This window comes from Leptinotarsa decemlineata, unplaced genomic scaffold (genome assembly GCF_025532065.1).
Source record: "Leptinotarsa decemlineata unplaced genomic scaffold, Ldec_3_MD MMD2_tig00026282_RagTag_RagTag, whole genome shotgun sequence".
Lineage (NCBI taxonomy): Eukaryota > Metazoa > Arthropoda > Insecta > Coleoptera > Chrysomelidae > Leptinotarsa > Leptinotarsa decemlineata.
Window position 1 is genome coordinate 18,460,918 of NW_027412668.1, and position 25,413 is coordinate 18,486,330.

Genomic DNA, 25,413 nt, shown 5'->3' on the forward strand with positions numbered 1-25,413 from the left:
GTTGGACGATAGCAAGTGAAAATCGATCGTTCAGCCTGGAGCTTGAAGCAGCCTCCAACACGATGGTTGATTTGAGTGAGTGAACAAAGCACCCACGTCGAACCGTCCGTTACTGCGTAGTATAAACCTTTAAAGAGGTCCAATGAGTCAGTAACCTGTCGTATTCATAAATGTTGCGTACAAATTAAAAAAAAAACTTATTTAGTGGTTGACGTTTCGGAAAATAATGTTTTTCCGTTTTTATAAATGAAAATTCACTTTGAAACTTTCCCTTCATTTGTGAATAGCTGTATTTATTTTGACATACGTCAAAAGAATGAAACGTCCAGATCTCATGCGATAGTCTATATGAATAGATATCATATTTCTGTTTTCAACCTCTCATCTCAGCAATTTCAACCAGTTACGTTCAATTTCCACAGAGCTATTTGAAATACACTTGTTACCTGATGAAAAAATATATGCGAATTCTTTGAGTTTTCTAATTATTCAATGAGTTTCTCAGTTGATAATTTATGTTTCACTCCATTTTATACTGTGAACCAGATAATTTTAGAATATTTGTAGTTTAGTAGTTTTAGACAGTTGGTATATTTTTTGCTCTAAGCCGAGCATTTGAAACAATCAACCCGAAGTATTTAAGTAAAAAGCTCTATAAAATGGGGATAAGAGGGTCTATCAATAAGTAGTTTGAATCTTATGTGAGTAATAGGAAAATAGTCGTTAAAGTCAACGACAATTATTCAGGTCAATTTGATATGAATCTGGAGACCCCACAGGAAGGGGTGCTTGGACCACTATTATTTTTACTTTATGTTATAGTCTATTTCAAAAGAGTGTAGAGTAATAAAATCTCATTAAGTATTCAAAAGCGCTACAGGGTGATCCGTCAATAAATTCTGTCACTTCCCTAGTCCGCATTGCAAAATTATGTCGTTTCATAAAGAGCAGGTAGGTATCACCCTGTTTTAAGGGATTTGTCCATTGTTATCGACGGATAAATACTGAGCCAGAGGCGCGCTAGTGGGATAATTGCCAAAAGAATATGCATTCATAAAAATTATATTAAAGGAAATAAAAATTTAATACAGCAGAACAGTGTTATTAAAAAAATATAAAATGTAACAATAAAATATATACGAACCGAAATCGGGAAATACTCACAAACACACACGAACGAACTTTACGTATTGAAACACTTGTGGGGACTTTAAATCAATTTATTCACAAAAACGACAAGAACTTTACTGGATACGTTATTACAATTTGACACTTGAACAATACTAAAACTGAACTTCCCTTAACGTTTAACAACACTCTATTTATACCCTAATTGAATGTTCTAGAGATTACTAGGTACAATTTTCGAGAACCTTCCGAGAAAATAATTATTCAGACTACCCTTAATTCTAAACCCTAACCTAAGCAAAAGTGTCACTGTCACTGATACACTGGTCTCTGTCCAGATTGCTTATCCCGCTACAGTATATTTACAATTCAATTAAATTATTCTACATCAGTATAGTCTTCATCCGAAGAACTGTCATCATCCCCTGGTGTTATAATTATAGGGTCAACCACCTGATCGACCAAGTTGTCCAGTTCCCACATTTTATCTTCCTCTTTTAAAACATGCTGGATTGCTTTTTGCCAGTTTTCTGATGTGATTTCCATAATGGCTTGATCAAACAATACCTTGACATCTTTCATTTTAAATGTGGTATTGTGCCTTGCAACATATCCTTTAACTTGTGCCCATATAAGTTCTATAGGATTTAATTCGCAATGATATGGCGGTAGGCGCAGCACAGTTACTTTATACTTTTCTGCTACATCTTCTACGGCATATTTCATGAAGCGAGATTTATGTTGTTTTACTATGACTAGTAGTTCCTTCTTTACTGAATTCGTCTCAAACTGAATACCTTTATTTGACAGCCAGTTAATAATTTCTTGCTTTCTCCAAGCTGAAGTTGGTACCTTCTCTAAGCGCCTTGAATGGTAGCTTGCATTATCCATAACCACGACCGAATCAGCTGAAAGAAATTTTAACATTTCCCCGAAGTAGTCTTCGAAGACATCCGAATTCATGTCCTCATGATAATCTCCCGTCCGGCACGACTCAAAGCTTAACAAACCTTCTTTTAAAAATCCGTCTTCGCTTCCAATGTGAGCAATTATAAGCCTCTTCCCTTTAATACCCGTCGAAAGGCCTTCTATGAAAGCTTGGCGAGAACTTGTTATATTTTTATCTTGCCACATTTTTTTGACTATATAACCTTCGTTTATCCACGTCTCATCAAGATAAAAAATTTTCTTTTGCTCTCTGCGGTACTGCTTTATAGTTGTCAAATATTTTCGTCTCCAGCAAACAATTTCATCACTTTCCAGTAATAGTGCCTTTCGATTGTGCTTTTCCCAGGCAAAATTCATACTTTTTAAAGTTTTCCATAAAAGTTTTCTGGATATCAAAGGAATATCGTTATCTTGGCTTATCTCGATAAATATTTTTTCAAGAGTGGGTATTTCCTTTTTAAAATAAAACGAATGAACTTTTCTTCGAATGTCACATTTGGTGTCTTCATCTAAGATTTTTATTGGTCTTCCTGATTTTCTCTTGCATGGACTTACCTGGCCTGATATCTTTCTTTCTCGCAATAATTTAAAAATCGTGGACTGTCCAATTCCAGTCATTCGGGCACATCGCTCAACACTTTCTTGCACAGACAAACTAGGGTGATCGTGTTTTATGCAATCATATACATTTAAAATTATAACTTTTTCGCAAACAGATAGCGGAGAATTTTTCACACTTCTTTTCTTTGGAGTAAATGTCCCCATTTTATAACTTTTTCACTATTTCTATATCACAATATCACTGTACGTTTAATTGGTGTAGTAACAATTACTATTATAACTCGAATGTTTAAGACACCATTACAATATATTTAAACCCTTTTTCTTAATTACCTGGGTTTAATAGGTATTGCATGATTGGTGGGCAGGGTCAAAAAGGGATTATTATAATGACATGGCACCTCGGAACTAAGTGTTAACCCTTTTTTGAGAAATCATGCTCAAGTATATGAACCCAAATTGCATATTAAATAAGTTTACAAGAACCACTAAAATTAATCTTAATCTTTTTTTAAGAAATTTTACTTACCTAAATACATGTAGGTACTTAGTTTTAGACCAAATTACTTCCCAAAAATGGCCTTTTATTATTATCTATGTCTGTAATTTTTAATTTACTTTAATTATTAAGTTTAATAATCCTAAGATTTGCCTACGCCCATGGACGACAACGAAATTCAGGCAAATTTTATGACACTTCATGATTTATTACTCTACACTCTTTTGAAATAGACTATAATGAACTATCCGAAAACATAAAAGAGGGTCGAGTTTTCATGTATGCCGATGACACAACAATCATTGTGACATCCCCAGATCTAAATGAAATTGAAAATAAAACAAAACTAGTCATCAATGAATTCGAATGTTGGTGTAGAAACAATCATTTAATAAATAATAAAGATAAAACAACATTTATTCAGTTTTCAAGTAAGTATCAGCGCCCTCTCCAAATAAATTTAGGTTTTGAAACAACAGAATATACAAAATTACTTGGAACACAACTTGACAATAAATTATCTTTCAATAATCACATTAAATACTTGTGCACTTGTCTGAAAAAAACGTATTTTGCCTTCTCAACAATGAAATCAAAATTTTTGAGACATAATCTCTTGGATATATACTATGGTCTAGTGTATTCTAAACTGAATATAAATATTACCATTTGGGGACACTCATCAGAAATAAATAGAATATTTATAATGCAAAAACGTTTCATTAGAATAATTTTTTATCTCAAATGCAGAGAATCTTGTAAGAAGACATTCCAAGACAAAAAAAAATCACATTACCATATCTTTACACAAAATATTAAACTACGTTCATGTACATTCCCGTTGCTAACAAGAAATGAGGAAATTCAGTCTCATCAAACGAGACGGAGAAACGACTTCCATCAGGAAAAAATAAACCGTAATGAGTACAAAGGTTCGCCACTTTATGCCGGGGCAAAATATTTTAACTGATTACCACACAGCATCAGAAGTGAAACAAATATTCTCAAATTCAAGAAAAAAGTCAAAGACTTTTTTGGTAACAAGTTGTTTTTACTCCCTGAAAGAGTATGAAAATAATATTTTTGTGTAATATGTGTTGTTATTGATATAAGTGATATTAGATAAAATATCTTTTGTAAAATGTGACGTGTCATATATACATTCTTGTATCAAAAATGATGAATTAATTTGATTTGATTCACAGGAACAAAGTGTATAGTAAATACACTTTTTTGATTTTTTAACCGTATTTTGTTCTTACGTTATATCTATAACTAATGAGTCTCAATTTCTCAGACAAACCGGGAACATAAGGTATGTCGTTAGCCCTCCTGCACTCGGGTGAAGCAAAGTAGTATGCACACTTGGGTGGTGTCTGTCAGACACGTTTTTCAGTTTTAAAAAACATAATGAGATGAATAAAGTAAAAAAAAACTTTTCATTCAGAATTGTTTATTGATATATTGATTAACAAAATCAAAGGTGTATCTAATCAAAACAAAAAATAACACCCGTTTTTTCTACTTGCTGCATAACTTGACAAAATTAGACTATAAGTAAATTAATCAAATTAAAGTTGATTTTCGTAACTTTCATTTTCGAAATCTCTACAAAATGGATTAACCTGTTCCAAACAGCCATTTTGAACACTTTTTGCAAAAATATCTCATGTTTCGATTTCTGCAATAAGCACAACGTCCATGTTCATTTTCGCGCCTTGCTCGCGGAGGCAGAGTGGTCGTACCAGAGAGCTTCAGCGCCAAATCCCTGATATCTTTTCTAATAGGTATGTGGATTAATTGCTCGATTAGTTAGATTTTCCATAACTAAGTCGTAAGCAAGTTTTTTCAAAAATTACCTCCGGTGTTTGTAATTGTTATCTGGAGGAGGGACATTGCTATGACTTATTACAAAAGCATTTACTCCTGCGATGTTGAGCATATTATAGAAGATAACCATCGGCCACCTGCAAGTGGTTCTACTTACATTATATGCAGCCATCTTTTGGTCAGCCGAATAAACACCGCATTTAGTTATATTATAACAGGTAATCATATCTGGCTTCACTGGTCTCCTGTTGCTGCGTCAATTTTGTCATCGAAGTGTATGGAAGAAATTAAAAGGACATATTTTTTTCTTTTTTGGTACATACGATACCAAAGTGGCATTTCTACGAAATGCAAACATGGAGGAATATACTTGTATCGATGTGATATCTTTCAGTTCTGCAGGAGTTTCTGATCGATTCTTGCGAATAGTTCCTACAATTGTTATCCTATGATTTTCCACCATATGCTCTACAATGTCCAAGCTTGTGAACCAATTGTCCGTTGTAACATTTTTTCCCGAATCATATACAGGGCTATTCAAATTCGTTTCTGTACATGGGGATCTCGTAAACGATAAGAGATAGAGTGTCGGTTAAATTATGGCAAAGTTACGTATTTCAGAGACCTATTCAATGATGTAAAAAAATGGAATATAGCTCTTTCGGTCCTGTTGCTGCGTCAATTTTGTCATCGAAGTGTATGGAAGAAATTAAAAGGACATATTTTTTCTTTTTTGGTACATATGATACCAAAGTGGCATTTCTACGAAATGCAAACATGGAGGAATATACTTGTATCGATGTGATATCTTTCAGTTCTGCAGGAGTTTCTGATCGATTTTTGCGAATAGTTCCTACAATTGTTATCCTATGATTTTCCACCATATGCTCTACAATGTCCAAGCTTGTGAACCAATTGTCCGTTGTAACATTTCTTCCCGAATCATATACAGGGCTATTTAAATTCGTTTCTGTACATGGGGATCTCGTAAACGATAAGAGATAGAGTGTCGGTTAAATTATGGCAAAGTTACGTATTTCAGAGACCTATTCAATGATGTAAAAAAATGGAATATAGCTCTTTCGGTTCTGGAGATATACAGGAAAAACCAAAAAATCCCAAATTATTTTTTTGCCTATATCTTCTTTATTCGCAGACATATTGATAATCTGTCCACATTTTGCTGTTGGCACTTGAAGTGGGCTCTCAGAAAATATCCATGAATCTTTTATACAGGGTGTCATATGACTTGGGCCACCCCCATCTTTGAATTTTTAAATACGGACCTGTATTTTTTGTTGTAGTTTTTAATAGTAGACGTTCACTTCATACTGAAAAATTAAATTAAATTTTATATTTCGAGATGTTTCGGTAATATTCGATTATAATTGTTCGAATTATTCCCTTTTAAATTACGGCCCTGGAAATTGGTTGACTGAGTTGAATAAAAACATAATAGCAACTTTCACGTCTCCCTATGTATCGTAGAGTTTTTTTTTTTTCATTTTTAGGTACCTATTTTTTCCATTGCTCTGAGCGTTTTCTACAATGAACTTCGAATAAGAAAACCTTTTGTGATTATTTGAAACATATCTACATCAAAAATATATTGTATGTGTTTTAATAAGCAGAAAAAGAAATGATAGCAATAATAACATCCGAAACAAACACTATAATTGTAATGAAGTAATTTATATAGGTACCCAAAAAAATTATTGGAGCAATAAATGTTCGAATTGGAGTCCTTCCATTTCGAGACATTTTTTAACTCGGTTTTTCATATTATTTATTGCCCTCAATACACTCAAAATCATTCAAAATCCTCAATCTCGAGTCTTCCACATTTTTTATCTTTCTGACAGCGTAAATCCTATTTTTCAATGTCCCCAATAGATAATAGTCCATAATAGTAAGATCTGGTGATCTTGCAGACCATCTTATTGTCCCATTATTTGATTCGAAATGGAAGGACTCTAATTCGAACATTTATTGCACAATAATTTTTTTGTGTATATAAATTACTTCATTCCAATTTTCATTATAATTATAGTGTTCGTTTCAGATGTTATTATTGCTACAATTTTTTTTTCTGCTCATCAAAACACAAATAATATATTTTTGTTGTAGATATGTTTCAGATAATCATAAAAGGTTTTCTTATTCGAAGTTCATTGTAGAAAACGCTCAAGAGCAATGGAAAAAATATGAATAGGTACCTAAAAATGAAAAAAAACTCTCGAAAAACTCTACGGTACATAGGGAGACGTGAAAGGTGCTATTGTGTTTTTATTCAACTCAGTCAACCAATTTCCAATGCCGTAGTTTAAAAAGGAATAATTCACACAATTATAATCGAATATTACCGAAAAATCCCGGAATATAAAGTTGAATTTAATTTCTCAGTATGAAGTGAACGTCTATATATATATATATATATATATATATATATATATATATATTAAATTTCAGAAAATTATCTGCGAGCGCTTTCGACAGCTGGTCGTACTGTCATCTTCTAGGCACTCCTCAAACTGAACTTGTCATCCTGTCGTCTGCCTCTTTATATGGTCCGAACGTCTCAACTCAGGTATTTCAGGTACTTTAGGTAAATTTGCCTGTAATTGTAATGCATCAGGTACTATTCTTTGTGTTAGAAGTGTAACAACTTGAGAGCTCCTTAATGAATAAAGATAAAAAATATGTGCAAGTCAGTTAAAAGCTATCGTTAAAATATTCATCCATTGGTATGGACCATTGGGTTGAAGTCCAACATAAACTTCTAAATTGACGATATAACAAGTTCTTGCATCAGTCAACGCGAACACTTTTATTCCATAACGGGCTGGTTTCTTGGGAATGTACATGCGAAAGCCACAGCGTCTTCGGAATGCAAACAGCATTTCATACAATGTCACATAGAAACCTGGAGTGTAGCAGTCCTTACAGTTTTATATGAAGCGTTCAAAAAAAGTTCTAATGGGGCACAATTTGTCAGTCTTCTTTCTTTCACTTCTAGTATGAACATCATCAAATCGTATGCAAGACAATAAAAAGGTAAATCTGCGATGGGCCATTGTTGCACGAATAATTTCGAGGCTTGGGCCATCTTCAGCCCAAAAGTCTTTGGTATTTTTTCTCCAATTTTTATAAAGCCCCATCAAGTAGAGAATCCCAATGACAGCCTTCAGTTCTACAATATTTGTAGGTAGCACATCCAGTGGATCTTTGTACTTTGGTGCAACTGTTGCTATATATATGTTTGTACTCTCAATTCAAGCAAATCGATAGTAAAGAAAGCAGACCAACTTTCTAATGGATTTGTGATATTCTTTGCTTTTCCCTTTGTGCCTGGTAAATGTGTCACAATATTCTGACGTCTATTTCTAACACTAGTCATAGGTGCGTGTTTAGACCACTTTATTACTTTTGTATGATTTTCTTTTTTACGTTTACATTCAAATAAACTCTTATTACCTCCGCTTATAGATTGTTTATTCACTATTTCCATGTTCAAGCTCTTTATCTGTACTTTCCTCAGATCTGGAATCGTGATCACCCAATTCACAACGGTCCACATCTGATTCTGGCTCGCCATCCTCATGTTGAACCTCATCATCAGTTGAAACTTCATCATATGTTTGCAGTCTTTGAAGTTCTTCCAAATACGGATCCATGTTTTTTTTTAATATCACCAAGTAGAATAAAAACAGCAAAAATCACAAATTTCTCATCAGATAATTTGATTACGCCAATACTCGACAATAGAAGTCTGTCACGATCTGACTCAAACTAACCATTTAAGCCATGTTCCGATGTCTAAAAATCCCGAAACTACACGAACGTTTGGCGCGAACGACAACCAACTGTAGATTTAGCAATGAAAATTAGAACTGAATTGTCTCACAGACACTACCCGAGTACAGGAGGGTTAGTTGTGAAGTATTTGCATTGTTGGGTTTGTGATGATTGTTGAAACCGTATATGATGTGTATTGCTTTTACCATTTTCATTAAGAGCTCTTTCCACAAACTTCTCCGGTTATGTGTTTTCCTACAGAGCCGTTCGTGGTATTAGCCAGTGGAGTAGTTGTTTTCTGATAGGCGTCAGTCCATTCAACCTACTGTGTAGGTATTTCCGAGACGGGCTTGAACGTTTAAAGTTCATTTCTTTAGATTTGTTTACTGCCTGTCTTCAAGCATAGCCCACTGACTAATAAGAAAGTTTGTCTTCCTTATTCAGAGGAATCGGGCAAATTTCGGATATGCAGTTGGTTAGTACCGCGTCCACTAGATGGAGTGAAATTTTTTATGTTCGCTTCTCTTGACGTATTTCAATGAAACAGCTATTCACAACTGAGGTGAAAGTTTTCAAGTGAATTTTGGGTTTTGACAACTGAAAAAAATTGTTTTTTCGAAACGTCAACCACTAAAGAGAACTAAGCATAAAAATTGTATTCTCTTCAATTGATGTTTTCGGTTTGTAGGTGAAATTTATCACTACGACATGCTACTGACTAATTGGATTCTTCAGTGGTTTATATTACAGAGTAACTTTTCAGTTTGCTCTTTATTACAGATTTTCCATCGAGTTAACTTTGTTTATTTTTTACATTGTAGAAGGTTATACACCCAACAAAACAGTGGGAAATGAAAAATGTCTTTCAAAGAATATTGTATATAAACTATTTAAATGTATTTTCACTAGTAACAAGAGAGTATCCAAAAAGTGTAGCAAGAAAATCAAAATTTAAAAAATAACGTCTAAGGACAAATAAAATCAATTGTTCAGCTATTAATATCATGTATTTCTTGAGTTACAAATGTACAAAGCAAATGTACATACATAGGAAGCATTTCAATTACGATTATAATAACTTTTCCAAAATAAACTTTTTTTGCAAAAGATATAAAAAATAAGTAGAACGGATGATAATAATAGCCAAAGGTAATATTTCTGAAACAAACCAATCATTCAAATCAAATAAGATTCTTACGATATTTACACTTTGTTTCTTGGTATATTCTACTTATTTTATTATGTGGATTGGTATCTTATGATTCGAAAGTATAAAATACATTGCTCGTTCTGTCCAATTTGTACTATTACTTTATTGTTAGGATCTAAAAAACATATTTAATGATTGTTCATGAACACTGGAGAATTACAAATAACTTATTACAATATTTTGAAGGTGAGTTTTTATTATTAATACTGCATACTATTTCATATACAAGATTAATTGTAATAGTTTCTAGCATGCCTCTGAAATTATAGAAATATCAATTTTACTGGAACAAAATGGACTACCATGAACTGATTAAATAAAAAAAATTTGATACATATGTGAAGTCTCACATGAAATATGTTCATATAAGCCATCACCAACGTTTTCATAGAGTGGAAAACAAGGTATAAGCCCAAACTCAACTTTTTGAAATGTTGGCAGGAAATTTTTTGGAGTTCAAAGGAAATAAATTCATAACTTCAGTTGAACAGGTGGTATTGGGTTGAAAATATTACGGCAACTACGGCGGAAAAAAGTATATTATGAAAATTACTCAAAGATCATGTATCACCTGATGATTGAATTTGAGGTTATTCAATCATTTGTATCCTATTTTATATTATGAACAGTTGTATCGGATTATCAAACCTGAAACGAAGTTATTGATAGAAAAATCTATTTCATTTCATTTATTCATAATTATATTCATTTTATCTGACACTGGGAATTTTTTCCAGCAAAATAAGTTTCACAACGATTCATCTTTTGGCTCAAGAATATTGAGATTAAAGCTTTTCAAGCATAGTATTCAGCAAATTAAATAATAAGGTCACTATTGTTTTTCATGCTTCAATCAATCACCCACTATATTTTTTGACTTTTTTATTCTTATATTACTATAATTCATAGTAAAATCTATAAAATTATGAACTCCAATCTACATTGGAAAGTTGTGCAACATTTTCTGTCCATTTTCAAATTCAAAAACCAAAATAGTAAATTATTTATTTATAACTCAAAAAGTGCCAAAGGTTTTCTTCATTAAATGCCAAGAAAACATATTTTGACAATTCGGGTTTACTTTTTAGAAGATATGATGAAATAAGTGACATTATAAGTAAGTGATAGGGTGTTCAGTGAGATAAATTTATAAATGGTAAAAGATAGAATATAATAAAAAGAAACCAAGTACTAGATTTTGAGTCCTATTATAAAGAAATTATTTCGATTAATCAACCTGTAACAGAATCTAATTATTTAAATGGAAAATGATTCCGATTTTTGTCATTATAGTTGAAGTGAAGAGAGACAGTTTTTTTATGAAAATACAAAGTCAATATCTCCAAAAATACATCTCACCTTCAAATTGAAGCCACAATACTTTTTTGGCTCTACATGAAAATAACTATATTAGTATCTCTGAAAATTCAAACGAACCATAAAATCTATCTTTAAGGAATATTTAAAATTAATAAAGGAAATTTTCACAAAACTGTTTTCACTGTCGATCGCTTACTTTAGAATTTTGAAAATCCTTTTTAATAACCTAGGGCTATAGATAAAAAAGGTTCTTCTTAGCTGATTTCTTTATATAATAATTAAAAATGCAACTCATTACACAGTTATCCAATAAAATAAATGAGTATATAAATAGTGCTAAAAAAAAGACAAATGAGAACACCTGCTACATTATCAACTGCAAAACAAAAAATTTAAAATAAAACACATAACAATATTTGTACTATACTTTTGAAGCAAATATTGTACCATAAAAAACAAACTCATAAAACAGAGTATATATATCTGGGAGTATAAATCTTATAAATTTTATCACAATAATTAGCAATGAGGTAGTCTCAAAAGGACTAGAGATTTGTAACTCATACTCTGAATTTTCAATTCTAGTACTCAACTGTCAACAACAAAAATATTCAACTTTTTCCAAATATAACAGTAAATTTCGAATTTATATCTTATACCTCGACATAATAAGGTCATAATCAAATTTAAAGTAGATTAGATCTACAGACTAGCCTAGACTAAATAAAAAATATCACAGCCAAAATTTACCACGCCAATCGATTGTTCAAGATCACACTGAGTACTAGAATTTTCAACAAAAATTGAAAATTGCTGCAAAATTTATGAAATTATACCTGCACTATTATTATTAGTAGTTGCTGTATTAGTAGGTGCAGGCACCTGAAGATGCAGTCCTTGAGAAGTTGTACCTAGAAATATGATAATCGTAAAAAATAGTGAAATATTTTTTTGATAATATTATATTTTTTTGCTACGTATGTTTAGTGGAGTACCACAGAAAGCATCCTCTTAACAGATTAACAGATTTTTGATAAAATCAGGTCACCTGGCGTATGGGATACACACCTGATCAAAAATTGAGTTCTCAGGATGTTTTTTTGCGAGTTTTTCTACAAAGATGGATGAGTTGAAAGCCAAAACCTTTCTTTCCCAAATATAACTTGAGCTTAATAAATTATTGAACAATATGACACATCTGTTGTCGGTAAAGATATGCATCGCTAGGTGATGTTTTAAATTGAGAGATGAGACAGGGGTGCTGTCTTCTGCCAAAAAAATTTTTGGTCTTAAGCTAAAAAACTGATATTTCTGGTGAAGGTACAATTCAGTTGGAAAAACCGCATATCAAACATGATCAAATACCTTCGAAACATTAAGTACAAGAGCACAATCCTCTCTGTGTTTCTAGACTGGATTAATCCAAAGATGTATGACATTCAAATGCAGTCACATGTTGATGTTTGTGTGCTGACCTGCTGTCTTATTTACCTGAACTGGATATACCTGGCACCATGTAAATTTTATCTGTTCCTGAGGTAACATCTGCATTAAAAGGTATACGATTTAAGATATTTGAAGCCATTGAAAAAAGCCACATATCGAAGAACTCGCAAAAGACTTCTAGTGTTTTACATATTTCAAAATTTGTATGAAGCATTGAAAAAATAGAGGCGGAGAGTACAATGAAGAGAATAATGACCGAAGATGAAATAATTTGAAATGATATGTTGTCAAAGTGAGTATTAGTCTTGTAATCTTATAAGCACATCTTGTATTTTTGATAAACTATATTTACCTAAATGATACGCTGAATACTTACTTTGCTGTGATAGTTCTGCCTTCACTCTTCTAGCAATATGTGATCTGGTATGTTTTCTTAAATGGTCCTTTCTATAAAAACCTTTTCCACATTCAGAACATATGTGCCTTTTCTCCCCAGAGTGAATGACAAAGTGTAAGGTGAGCTGTTCCTTTCGTTTGAAGGCCTTTAGACACACTGTACATACATACGGCCTTTCAGGGTTATGGGACTGCTTGTGCCTTGTCAGGTGATCTTTTCTTTTGAGTCCTGCACCACATATGTCGCAAACAAACCGTCGCTCCAAAGTGTGACCTACCAAATGTTGTTCTAATAGCTCTTTTTCAGGATACGCCATATGACATTCTGGGCAGCAGTATAAAGTGGAGCCATCCAGGGCGGTAGTAAGACGAATCTCACCTTGAATAATTTTTACACATGAAATATTTCTTATTACTAAAATGTGGTCTTTCAAATAAAAATTCTTTCTAACTTGAGAAAACTATCAACTTATTGTTATTTTCAAACCACAAATTCTAACACATACAAAATTGAAAGAAAAAAATTGAAGAAAATTCAACGTCCATGAAGGACGTTGAATAATTAGCGAGGGGAGTAGTTGTTTTCAGATAGGTGTCCATTAACCTACAGTGTAGGGAGTTGAGACTGGCCTGAACGAATTGTTCCTTTAGATGATTTAATTTATAGCCAGTCTTCAAGTATGCCCAATGACTATATGTGAAAAATAATGTCTTCACATTGACATGTCTAAAATATTAGTAATTTCTTCATCAATACATATAATAAAATTTTAACCGACTGCCATCTGAACATGGAAGATATTCAAGAACAACTATTGTTGATGGAGTCTTTATTACTGCAAAAGAATACAAAACAATGCTTTTTAGATATTTTGTTTGTTTCTGTGAGTGCTAATCTCAAAAATGGTTCAGCCATATTGAGTGCGGTTTCTGGTAAGCTTCACCTAACTCTGTGCTTCATTCATTCAAAGATTTATTTTAATCGGTTCATAAGTCAATCAATCAAAAATTTACTCAAACATTTATTCAAGAAGAAAACTATAGAATTACTCTTCAGTTGATTTGGCTGAAATTTAAATTAACTATTTGTAAAGTTTGTGAAATTAATTTCTTATAAATCAAAAATAGGCAAATACATACAAACTTTTGACTCTTAGAAAATCTGGGTGAATAAAAAAACTGAAGCCCACTCAGACGAAGTTTGTGGCAACAATGAGGTATTCGTAAACGTTTACTAGTCTTTCCATAATAAATGAAAGTGGAATAATAGTTGTTGATACTGTAGATAATCAGGTTCTTCTCAAATGATTGAAATTGAATTTAAATCTGTTTTATCATGCATAAAAATATTTTATTGAGACTGATATCCCATTGTTTCCATTGAATATCTGCAAGAAATTATAAAGTTTAATATTGTCTAAATATATATTAATGTCAATTGATCAATTGAATAGAAAACAAAATTGAATAAAAGGTAAAACTGAATGTTTAGCGTAAAATAAATCCAAAACAAGCACCTCTTTCATTCATCAGAATTGCAATACTCTTCTCGACGCGCGTTTCATAAACCAAGTTGGCGTCTTCAGGAAATGAAGAAAACTGAAGATGCCAACTTGATTGGAGAAACACGCACCGAGAAGAGTATTGCATTTCTGGTGATTCAGAAAAGTGCTTGTTTTGAACAAAATAGAACTTCATTTTATCAATTTCATCCATAAATTAATAAAACAAACGAGTTTACTTGATAAACAAACTTCTAAGACATGAAATGTTTGCAATATTAGAAATATTATTGATTTTCATCTACCAATTAATGATCTTTCACCTATTCAGTAGTAGCAATATATAATATTTTGTCAGTAAAATCCTAATGTCGCCATTACTGATCAAAAACAGTTTCAAAACAAACTTACTCAATCAACAGTGAACAAAACTGTTGAGGAAATAGAGTTTTCATCTACCTTTTTGTGTTTTTTTACCTTCTTCAAACTGAAAAAAAATTAAAAATCAAGAACTTTATACAGGTGTAGAAAGGGAATTTTTTTTCACCCCGATGAGTTCAAGTAATTTCGACAAAAAGAGTTTCTGATGAAAAAAACATTTTTCTTTGTGAATTTTTTTTATCAGTGAAAAATATTTAGAATTTTCGCAGTAACTTGTCGGGGTGAACTAAAATGTTTACCCCTACTACACTTGTAGAAGTTCTCCATTACAATTTTTAATTTTTTTCAGATGGTGGAACGTGAAAAAACCCATGGAAGGTTGATTCGAAGTAAGTAATTTGTTTACACATAATTCAATTTCTCAATCTTACATATTTCATGTAATTTTTGACACTAACTTACATAGAAATAGTTCAAATATCGACAGATTGTTATTGCCACATAATGGATAATCTTGTACACTTTCTATCAATTATCAAATGATAATAAAAGTACCTGGCTTTGGGCGAGGTTTTTTCTCCTTCTCGGGCCTTTTCTTTCTCTTCTTTTTAGCGGGGCATATATTCTGAAGTTGGGCAGTGTTGATTGTAGTTAAAGAATTTACACCATTTGACGACACCAAATTATTGACAGTAGCACTGGAAGTACTAACATTCAGACCCCCTACGTTCAGGGAACTGTTGTGTGAGAGATTAGAATTTGTGTCGTTAGTACTTGGAATGGTAAGTTGCTGTACATGTTCCTTTTTTATACTCTCTGCTGAATATTTCAGAAAGTGATGTAAACTCAAAGGTAACGTAGAAGATGGCAAATGAGACAAGTAGTCGGCTACTGTAGAACTTGAGGTAGCAAGCGATTGCCATGCTGGAGGCATTGCAGATGATGTTTGGTTAATATTCTGTTGAGCTGTTTGATGAGATTGCTGTATAATCTGTTCAATATTTTGGGAAGACTGTTGATTTCTCCTATCGACCTCTTGGCTATCAGGTTTGATCTGTCAACAAATTAGCGTGTTTGAAATAGTCCCTTCAAAAGGCGTATTTTTGTATGTCAATCGAAGTTGAAGATAGAATGTTAAAATATTAAATTAAATATTAAGAGCAGCAATTTTGCCAATACTTCGAAATACATGGTTAAAACATTGATTGCTTGTGACTGCAACACTGAATTATTCAACATTTCGAGAAGATAAAATATGTTTTATGGACAATGACAAATAAAATAGTCTACCACAAGTAATATGTATCAATGATATGCATGCAAATGATAAATAAAAGTTGTTTAAAAAATATGGGAGGTTCAAATGTAACACAAAGAAATACCATTAGGAACTAAGCACTTCAAATTAATCTTATGTAGTAAAGAAATAAACGATTTTATAAAATATTTCTGAGGCCTTGTATTTGAGGCCATGGAAAAGTAGTGCAATTTAAAGGGAACATGTAATAAAGCAAAAACGTCATTCCATCTACGAGGGTGACCTTTTAAGGTTTTATGAAAAGTTAAAATTATTTTCTGTAACAAATACTGTTTTTCAATTCACCTTTAAGATTGAAATCCCGCATATTTATGCATTCAATCTCAAACAGCTTTACCACGCTGAAGTTATTATTTCAAAAATATGGTTTTGAAACTATTCGACAGTTTCTTGAGGTGATGAAAATCACTGCCTTCACATTTGTTGTTGGATATAGAGGAACAACAAAAGTCGCTTGGCAATAAATCAAGAGACTACAGACACTGAGTCATCAATTCAGTATTTTCTCTTCAAATAATCAATGGTCTGATGGACGCTGGCATTGTCATCATGAGGAATGATGCAATGTTTTAGGTCGACTACAGACTTGTTAAATGTACTGTAGCATACCATTTAGGGTTGTTAACTGTTCTTTGATCCTCCGAAAAAATGGTGGATATTTGTCCTGTCTTGTGCAGCTGAAAAACATCATAATTTTTTTGAAAGATTCATCATTGACAGATGACGACCTCCTATTCATTCTTTTATCGAAAACCATCTCGACTGATTTTCTTTTGTTATTTCAAATGCTTATTGTAATAAATGGCAAATTTCACTAACATCATGGTGCCACATTTCAGTAATACTATTTAATGGTCTTTGTAGAAACATAAAAGGCAACCCTCAAATAAAATTCTCTGATAAATCTGTTTAGCTGAACTCTTTGTGAATTTATCAATCTGGTGGATTAAAATATTGTCCAATAGGCAGATATTCGAATATTATACCTTCTGTACCTTTGAATCTAAATCTTTCTTCATTGTAATCTTTTTCACTCGAATTTTGACCATTTTTCACTCTGTATATAATAGATTTCAGATAATGAAGTATTGAACTACAGAAGTGATTATGTGTAACCATAACATTTTCTACAATAGTTTCATATTGATTATAAATATTGAAATACAACCTGGCAGATGTGAATTATATTTTCTGACAGGTTTTTGGATTATACCATTTTTCATAAACTACACCTTACGATTTGATCTCAAACTTTATTTGAAAAATATATCACGACATGTTTCGCTAACACAGTAGCTTCTTCAACAGTAATTTGAATACTACAAGTTGCTTCTTAAGCTAATATTTATATACCACAGGTACCTAACTACAATTGGGATTACCTCCATCAAATTACCTAAACCTCTACAATTTTTATATCCCTGAGGTACCTCCCAATTGTAGTTACCTGTGGTATATAAATATTAGCGTAAGAAGCAACTTGTAGTATTCAAATCACTGTTGAAAAAGCTACTGTGTTAGCGAAACATGTCGTGATATATTTTTCAAATAAAGTTTGTGAAGGTATAGTTTATGAAATTACTATGGATCTTCATCAAGTAATGGCCGAATCAACCAGAAAAATTATTCTATTTTAATATACATATATATGGTATTTCATTTAAAACACAATTATAAGAAAATCATAAAATTTTGAATATCAATGAAACTAAACATTTTTATTTGTTAATATCTGAAGAAAATGAATGTTTATATTACTTGTGATAACTGATATAGAAATGTCAAAACTTGGTAAAGTCCAACAAACAATTATTATCAAAACAACTTTTACTGCGCCCTATAACTATCACATAAAACAATTTTTTAAAATAAGGTAACAATGGTTTTCCTATTTTGAAATAAACTGAGAGTCAATAAGAAATGGAAAAAATATTTCATCAGTTCGGACTTTCATTGTCTAATATAATATAAATTGATTTGAAATCCCTGAAAAAAATAAAAGATTAACCGAAAATAACAATTTTATTAAAAACAAAAAACTGAAATTAAAAGGAAATAACATACAAGCTACAACCAGAAAATTGAAAATTGAAATATGAATAAAAGCTGAAAATTAAAAAATATTATTATCGCGTGATAACCAGTTATCACCCGAAGACGATTGTGGATACTAACAATCGAAACGTCGTGACGTAACTTGGTTTGGAATCCATCAATTTTTATTTTTCATTTTTGTTATTAATATTTTTTAATTTTCAGCTTTTATTCATATTTCAATTTTTTATTTTCTGGTTGTAGCTTGTATGTTATTTCCTTGTAATTTCAGTTTTTTGTTTTTAATAAAATTGTTATTTTCGGTTGATCTTCTATTTTTTTCAGGGATTTCAAATCAATTTATATTATATTAGACAATGGAAGTCCGAACTGATGAAATACACCACGAACCATTGTCAAACACCTTCAAACAAAAGAAAAAATATTGATTCACACCATTCCTTTTTCCACATATTTTCTAAAAAGCTTAAAGTGCTAATTACAGAAGATTCTGAATTTCATAAACATCATTTGTGTTTATTATATATATTAAAAATAGTTATTCCCATTAATATTCATTCTTTTAAATAATTACAAAAATGTGTTGCATATTCTCACCCTTTCAATGTGTTTCTCCTGCTGACTCTGTTGAAGCATAGCTGCACATAACTCCTGAGCAAACTCTTGAGGTTCAAAGATCTGTCGTTTTTCTGGACGAACATTGTTTTGCTGAGTATATATTGCTTGATTCAAGTAGTTGCCCTGATATTTACCACTATTTATAGTATTCAGCATTTGTTGCTGTGTGGCATGATGATGTTGAGTGAACGATGGTACTCCATTAGCTGTATATCTGTTGCTATTCTCCTGAGCAGGACAGGGGTTATTCGAATTCTCTTGGGAAAATTTGGCAGCGAACTGGTGAATTGTAGGAATTGTGGTGGAAAAATGGCCCCCAAATGATGGGAAATTCATGATATATCTGTATCCAGAACATTTCAAATTTAAATAATTCCAACTATAAATAAAAATCTTGAAAACAATTATATTTATTTTTCATGCTGTAAGTTTTTCCTAACTTCGAAGATTATTCAGACTAGAATAAAAATATACGACATTTCTTTAAAATTTTTTCACTACATTTTCTTTCTCTTGAATGTAATCACTACTTATGTCACTCTGAGCTTACCTTTGCCATTCATTTATATTTATAAACAAAATTTCATATGAAATGTTAAAGATTCATTCTTATATCTGGCAGAATGACTTTCTAGAACAAGTACTGTATCCTGCGTCTGTACCATTATTTAGAACTAGCTCCATTTACATTTTATATTGTTGTAAACTTAAGAGAAATCATTGACACAGCTTGAAATATTCAAGGGTGTACCTACTACGTTCTTTGCTTATACATCCTTCAAAACCAATGAACTTGACCAATTACATTTTGAGGCAGAAATAAGAATGGAAAAAATAGTTTTTAGGAAAGTATTTGAATAACAAATAAAATAATTGATAATAACTGATTCTGGTGTAAGATAGTGGTAACAATTCCATTTGATTCAGAATTAGAAATGATTCGTTTATGTGAACAGAAAGTGAAACAGTGAGTAAAGAAAGGCTCAAAGTATTCCCCTCATTATTGTAATACATTATTTTACTGAAATATAAACACAACAGATAGCAACTTTCTCTGTATTAGGATTCAACGACATCCCCTATAATGTGAATTCTACATAAATTACAGGTTTAATAAATGCTACATTGGAACCTAAACATACTATGTATTTTTTTCTCAATGTATTCAAAAATTCAACTTATAAGTGAAGAAAAATAGTATCTCTATTGGTTCTTATAGTAACCTATAATTTCATAAAATCTTACCATATTATATATATTCTATCATGAAATCGATGTTGTGTTTATTAACCCTTTTCTTGGGAAAACTAAAAATTCCCCAAATTCGCCATTCTATTTCGATAGAACGCGATAACGCGAAAGGATAAACGATTCCCGAGGGGTGCGCAGGCAATTCTAGCGAGTCCCGAAGGGGTTAACATTCAAATATTTGGCGGGAATTTGTTGTAATGGAACAGGTAAATTGAAAAATAGTTATTCAGCCCAAGTTAACAATGAAAAAATGAAAAAAAAAATTGAAAATATGCACCAATTTGACGTGAAAATTCATTGTATTCAGAGCACGCTAATCGCATTCTTTAGTTCTTAATAGAAAAAGTTGCATCTGCTTTCAAGTCAAACGACAATTTCCAAAAATTGTATTATAAAATTAAAAGCGATATACTTCAATAGTTTCAATAGTGATTGAATTAAGATGAAAATCTTTCCTGCGTGCATAAGAAGTGTATATGCATTTGAATGAGAGGTTATGATTTGTATTTTTTTTTGTGGAAAGTCCATGCTACAACCGCATTAACCTTGTCATTTGTGTTTTAGGTGGAATAAATGCAATATGATAATGATGAGAATATGGAGACATATTTGAAAACTACCAAAGACGCAATAATTGAACGAAGATTTTAAAAAATTCAAATATCCGCCATTGCTGAATTTATGACACTAGTACTGAGTGCAGGACTACCAACCAATTGTAATTCTGATACATTTTTCATTTATATTTTCAATTCGTTGTCCATTAATTTCTACAAATATCAATTTTCCCATTATTGTTGAATAATAATCACTTCTTTCATTTGAAATATCCCTAGAACAAAAATGTTTCAAAAGTGACGTTGGCAATATTAAATTCTTCTATGATTGGTCCATTTGAAACACTACTCTTATTACCATTGGTTGACTACTGAATAACACGACTGAATCATAGAACTACAACACCTTGGCAATACTGGGATTGTGAAGTAACTTTGAATTTTGCTTGTTTCCTGTTTACAGAGAATATGTTACTGAGTATCTCTATCTCCAATAATTATTGTTTACTCCACTGTTTCAACTGTTGAAATTCTAGTCGGCTTCGTTTCCTTAACATATTCAATGGAAACTATATTATTCTTCAATATTTTCCTTGACATCCTGACTGAACGTTTAGATTTGGAATGGCAAGATAGTGTCGGATGCTACATTAGAATAGGTAGATCTGATTTCATTATGGCTCTGTCCCTATGTAAATGTACAATGATTGTATATGTTCCAGTCATAAAAGGATAGGAGAGGCCCTTGTAATATTTTATTGCTCTGAGTATTTTTCGAACTGTTGTGGCAACACTGCTTGTTCCTTTTATTTTTCTTGTCTTGAATACCGATTGTCAAAAAACCCGCTAAGTTTTTCCGGTTGAATTATTTTTTGTCAATAAATTTGATGTTTATCATTATTCTGTAATAAAATTATTCGTTGAGAAGTTTCCCTCAAATTTCAAATAGAGGTGAGTTTTTTTTTTGTTTTTTAGGTTATAGAAAACATATTAAGGTGGTTGTTTCTTATTGAATATTTGTCTAACGATAACTCAACATCATATAATATAATGCACTCAAATAATATCGATATTTCACGAGTTCATTCGAGACTAGTTGTGTTTCTGCCTTTTTGCTTCGGTTTGCTAGTGATATTAAAAAAAAATGTGTTTTCATTCCCTTCACGCCAGAGGTTTCAATTATGCTTCTCGCGTCTCACTATTCTTGATGCACGTTTCTCTAACCAACATGTCATCATTAGGATGCCAACATAAAGTTAGTTCTAATGATTTCTTAATGATTATCTGATGGTACTAACTTGGTTGACGAAAACTGTATGAAATAATTAAAAATTTGTTTCTTGAAGAGAATATTCAGTGTTTTCAACTATAGTCGTGTTGTTAAAGGAGAAATATCTCGTTTTAGTCTGTTTATTTAAAACAACCTTAGCATGTCTTTAGTTTTTCAGTAGACTAACTGATTATATTATTAGTAGACATTGTATAATAATTCTAAATGTGCTGGAGATTGGGTTGGAATCTATGCATTCTTGTGTTTATTGCAAATGGTGTTTCATCACAGTTTGTAATTTATTATTTATTGAACTTGCTGTTAGAGGAATCACCTGAATTGAAAAAGTTTTCACATTCCACTTCAATATGTTACTTGTCAAAGGACAATATCTACAACACTCTTATATTTCAGGAGAAGCGTAAAACTACCAATTTATTTATATATCTAACTGTTATTAATTGAAGCAGTAATGTGTGGTGAACGGTGAATATGTGTTTTTTCAACTAAATATCCAGAATATTCTCAACCAAAATTATCATCTCATATTGATGGACATTGTTCCTAGTTCTCTTATTAAAAAAAGGTCATCTGAAGTAGAAGTGTTCATATTAGCTTTTATTAAGAAGCTTTGAGCTTCGCCCCCCGCAAAACCATACCTGGAGGATTTTAGATAAAACCATAAAAAACTGTTCTCCTGATGAGAGATCGAAACATAAACTTCTTCAAAGTGTAGAAATCTACACAATTGGAAATGCTTTTCAGAATACCTAAAAAACAGCAAAAAAATTTGGAAATATATTCTCCATCGGCTGTTTTCAGATGATTTATCTAGGTTGAAAAATATGTCATGTCGAAAACATGACAAATGTTTATTTCTGGGTTTGCAAGTAAGTCAAACTTTGATGAAATTAGTCCCAAAAATCCTGCTTTCTTGGTTGGTCTGTGCTATACTGACGAGTAGTAATACTATAAAACCAGTCTGTAGGTGATTACCCGATTAATTTCAGCAAAGTCCTGCTGCTGACTTAATGAGAAGCATCTGCAAGAAATTCTTCTGTATGGAAATTTGCACAAATGTTCTTCGGATATAATTCAATGTCCATTGTGGTATTAGCAGGGGAAGTAAGTGTTTTCCAGTAGCTATTTAGGTATTTGCCAGATACTGTTGTGTAGGTGCTGCTAGGAGAGGTGAATGTTCAAAATTTCATTTCATTAATATCTAATGCAGTTTATTTTAAAATATCGCCTTTCTCAACATATATAATTTTCAATAATGAGCGCTGTTCTCAAACACCAGAACTGCAACACTCTTCTCGACGCACGTCCTGAAGACGTCAACTTGGTTGGTAATTTATTCAACGCCAGAGGTTCCGGGTTCTGGTTCTATACGTGTGTAAAAACCTAAATCCATGTTATATCGAGTTGAACTTCCAAAGGATAAACCACTATATAATTGTTCTGATGCTCCAGCTAGACTTTCAATATTCTAATGTTTGGATCTTCCATCAGATGAATAGCTTTTTTGGTTATAGGCAGGTATGGCATATCTAACATCTGAAGCCTTTGATGAGCTGCTTCACCAGTTACTCGTGCAATGGGTGCAAAAATAAATTATCATAAACATGTATCCTATCTTGGTGAGCTAGGCTATGTAGCTCCTTCTGAACTTGCTAACGAGAAGGTTGAAGTGGTTGAACATGCAGGTTGCACCACAAGATTAGACCGATGTGAAGTTATCCATATACATACATATACAAGAGGAAAAAAATTATGACACCCTAATTTTCGCTGTTTTTAACTGATCATTATGGAAATATCAATGCTATATTATTCAACTCCATGCAACTGAGCAATCTACCCAGATATCTAGGGAATGAAAAGTAAACTGAAATTACCCTTTTTATGAAAAATAATAGATGGTGAACCCTATAAATCGAAGAGTACCACATTCTGCATTTGAAATACAGTGCATTTCTTTAATGTCCCCCCTCCCTCTTATTTTTTGAACAGGTCAACTAAAAAAATTGAAATTTGGGATAATGCAATTTATGCATGAATACTTTATTTTGAGGATAAATTGACAGATGAAACTTTCAAGATGGCGACTGGGCGCCATCTGGAAAAAAGAAATTAAACAGAAAGGGAATAGTCTTGTGATACATCATTTTGAAGCTCCTGACGAATACTTCACAACCCTGGAGTATAAAATCATCAACTACTACAAAATGGCGGAACTTTTTAATAATTCTATTTAATCTGTTTAAAATCTGAATTGCCTGAATACATTGACATTTAACTACAGAATATGAGGTAATAAGCTTGAGGTCAGTTCAGAAGATGTTCGAAATGGTTGCCTTGAACTTCTTGACATATGAACAGCCTATCCGATATTTCACGCCGAACATTTTCGAACACAGTAACGTCAATATATCCACAAATATATATTATTCTCTGCCGTATATCCAATATTGAAGCAGGTTCAGTTTCGTACACCTTTTGCTTCAAATAGCCTCATAAAAAAGTCCAAAGGTGTCAAATCTGACGAGCGGGCTGGCTATTCTGTAGGACTTCGACGGCCAATCCAACGACCGGGAAAAGTAGTATCCAAATAGTTTCTTACTTGTCTGGAGTAATGTGGTGGTGCTCCATCTTGTTGGAATACAATATCCATATCGAATTCATTAGGATTCGCTTAGACGATTTCAGTGATGAGAGGGTCAACAGAAGTTTCCAGCATATTCAAATACAGTTCCCCTGTTGAATTTTGATTAATAAATAGAGGTCCTACAATATGGTTTTCCAATATTTCTGCCTAAACGTTGATTTTTTCTGGATATTGGGTATGTGTACCCGGAAAACGTGAGGGTTGGTGTCACTCCAATAATGACAATTTTGTCTGTGAACATTGATGTTTAAAAAAATGTACATTTGTCACTAAAACAAATATGAGGATATAGGTAGGATGCCTTGCAATGGTTTCCGTCATTATTTCACAGAATTCTGTTCTTCGATCAGGGTCATCTTCAGTTTATTGGTGTACCATTTTATTTTTGTATGCATGATACCTATTCCTCTTTAAAACTCTCGACACAGTAGAAGGAGGCACCTCACAAACATTCGCTACAGAATAAGTAGACTTTTCAGGATTTACTACCATCTCACTAATTATTTGCACTTGCTGTTCTTTCGGAATGGACGGATGACCTGGGGGCTTTTTGTTATGTACACTACCGGTAGTTGTAAAAGTTCTCTCAATTATTTTCTACAGATGGGACGATTCGGAAAACGTTCATTGAAAATCATTTCGGTCTTGTGAAAGTTACGC

At 32.2% G+C, this 25,413-nt stretch overlaps 3 protein-coding genes and 1 long non-coding RNA gene across 8 annotated transcripts in view; 2 read left to right on the forward strand and 2 right to left on the reverse strand.

Annotated features, from left to right (window-relative positions):
• Nucleotides 1-20,481, reverse strand: part of LOC111505092 (uncharacterized) — a 34,718-nt gene extending 14,237 nt beyond the window's left edge. For 2 of the 5 annotated variants that reach the window (XM_074179959.1, XM_074179956.1), the window contains exons 1-4: nucleotides 20,253-20,481; nucleotides 18,987-19,400; nucleotides 15,572-16,070; nucleotides 13,114-13,512 (exon numbers count right to left, since the gene is read on the reverse strand). In XM_074179959.1, coding sequence (XP_074036060.1) covers nucleotides 13,114-13,512; nucleotides 15,572-16,070; nucleotides 18,987-19,400; nucleotides 20,253-20,255 — 1,315 coding nt within the window. In that variant the 5' untranslated portion in view covers nucleotides 20,256-20,481. Of the gene's footprint in view, nucleotides 1-11,702; nucleotides 12,203-13,089; nucleotides 13,513-15,571; nucleotides 16,071-18,986; nucleotides 19,401-20,252 lie in introns of those variants that run through there. The other 3 variants (XM_074179958.1, XM_074179955.1, XM_074179957.1) reach the window with 3 other exon arrangements.
• Nucleotides 1-25,413, reverse strand: part of LOC111505089 (uncharacterized) — a 312,186-nt gene that overhangs the window by 99,630 nt on the left and 187,143 nt on the right. The window lies entirely within an intron of this gene.
• LOC141484709 (uncharacterized) lies at nucleotides 15,660-16,311 on the forward strand. The gene is made up of 2 exons (XR_012466750.1): nucleotides 15,660-15,798; nucleotides 15,849-16,311. It is a non-coding gene; the product is annotated as an uncharacterized lncRNA (long non-coding RNA).
• The window catches only part of Nasp (Nuclear autoantigenic sperm protein), a 92,168-nt gene continuing 88,376 nt past the window's right edge, over nucleotides 21,622-25,413 (forward strand). Inside the window, exon 1 of the mRNA XM_023159844.2 lies at nucleotides 21,622-21,766. The gene's annotated coding sequence lies outside the window, so the exon portion shown is untranslated. The remainder of the gene's footprint in view (nucleotides 21,767-25,413) is intronic.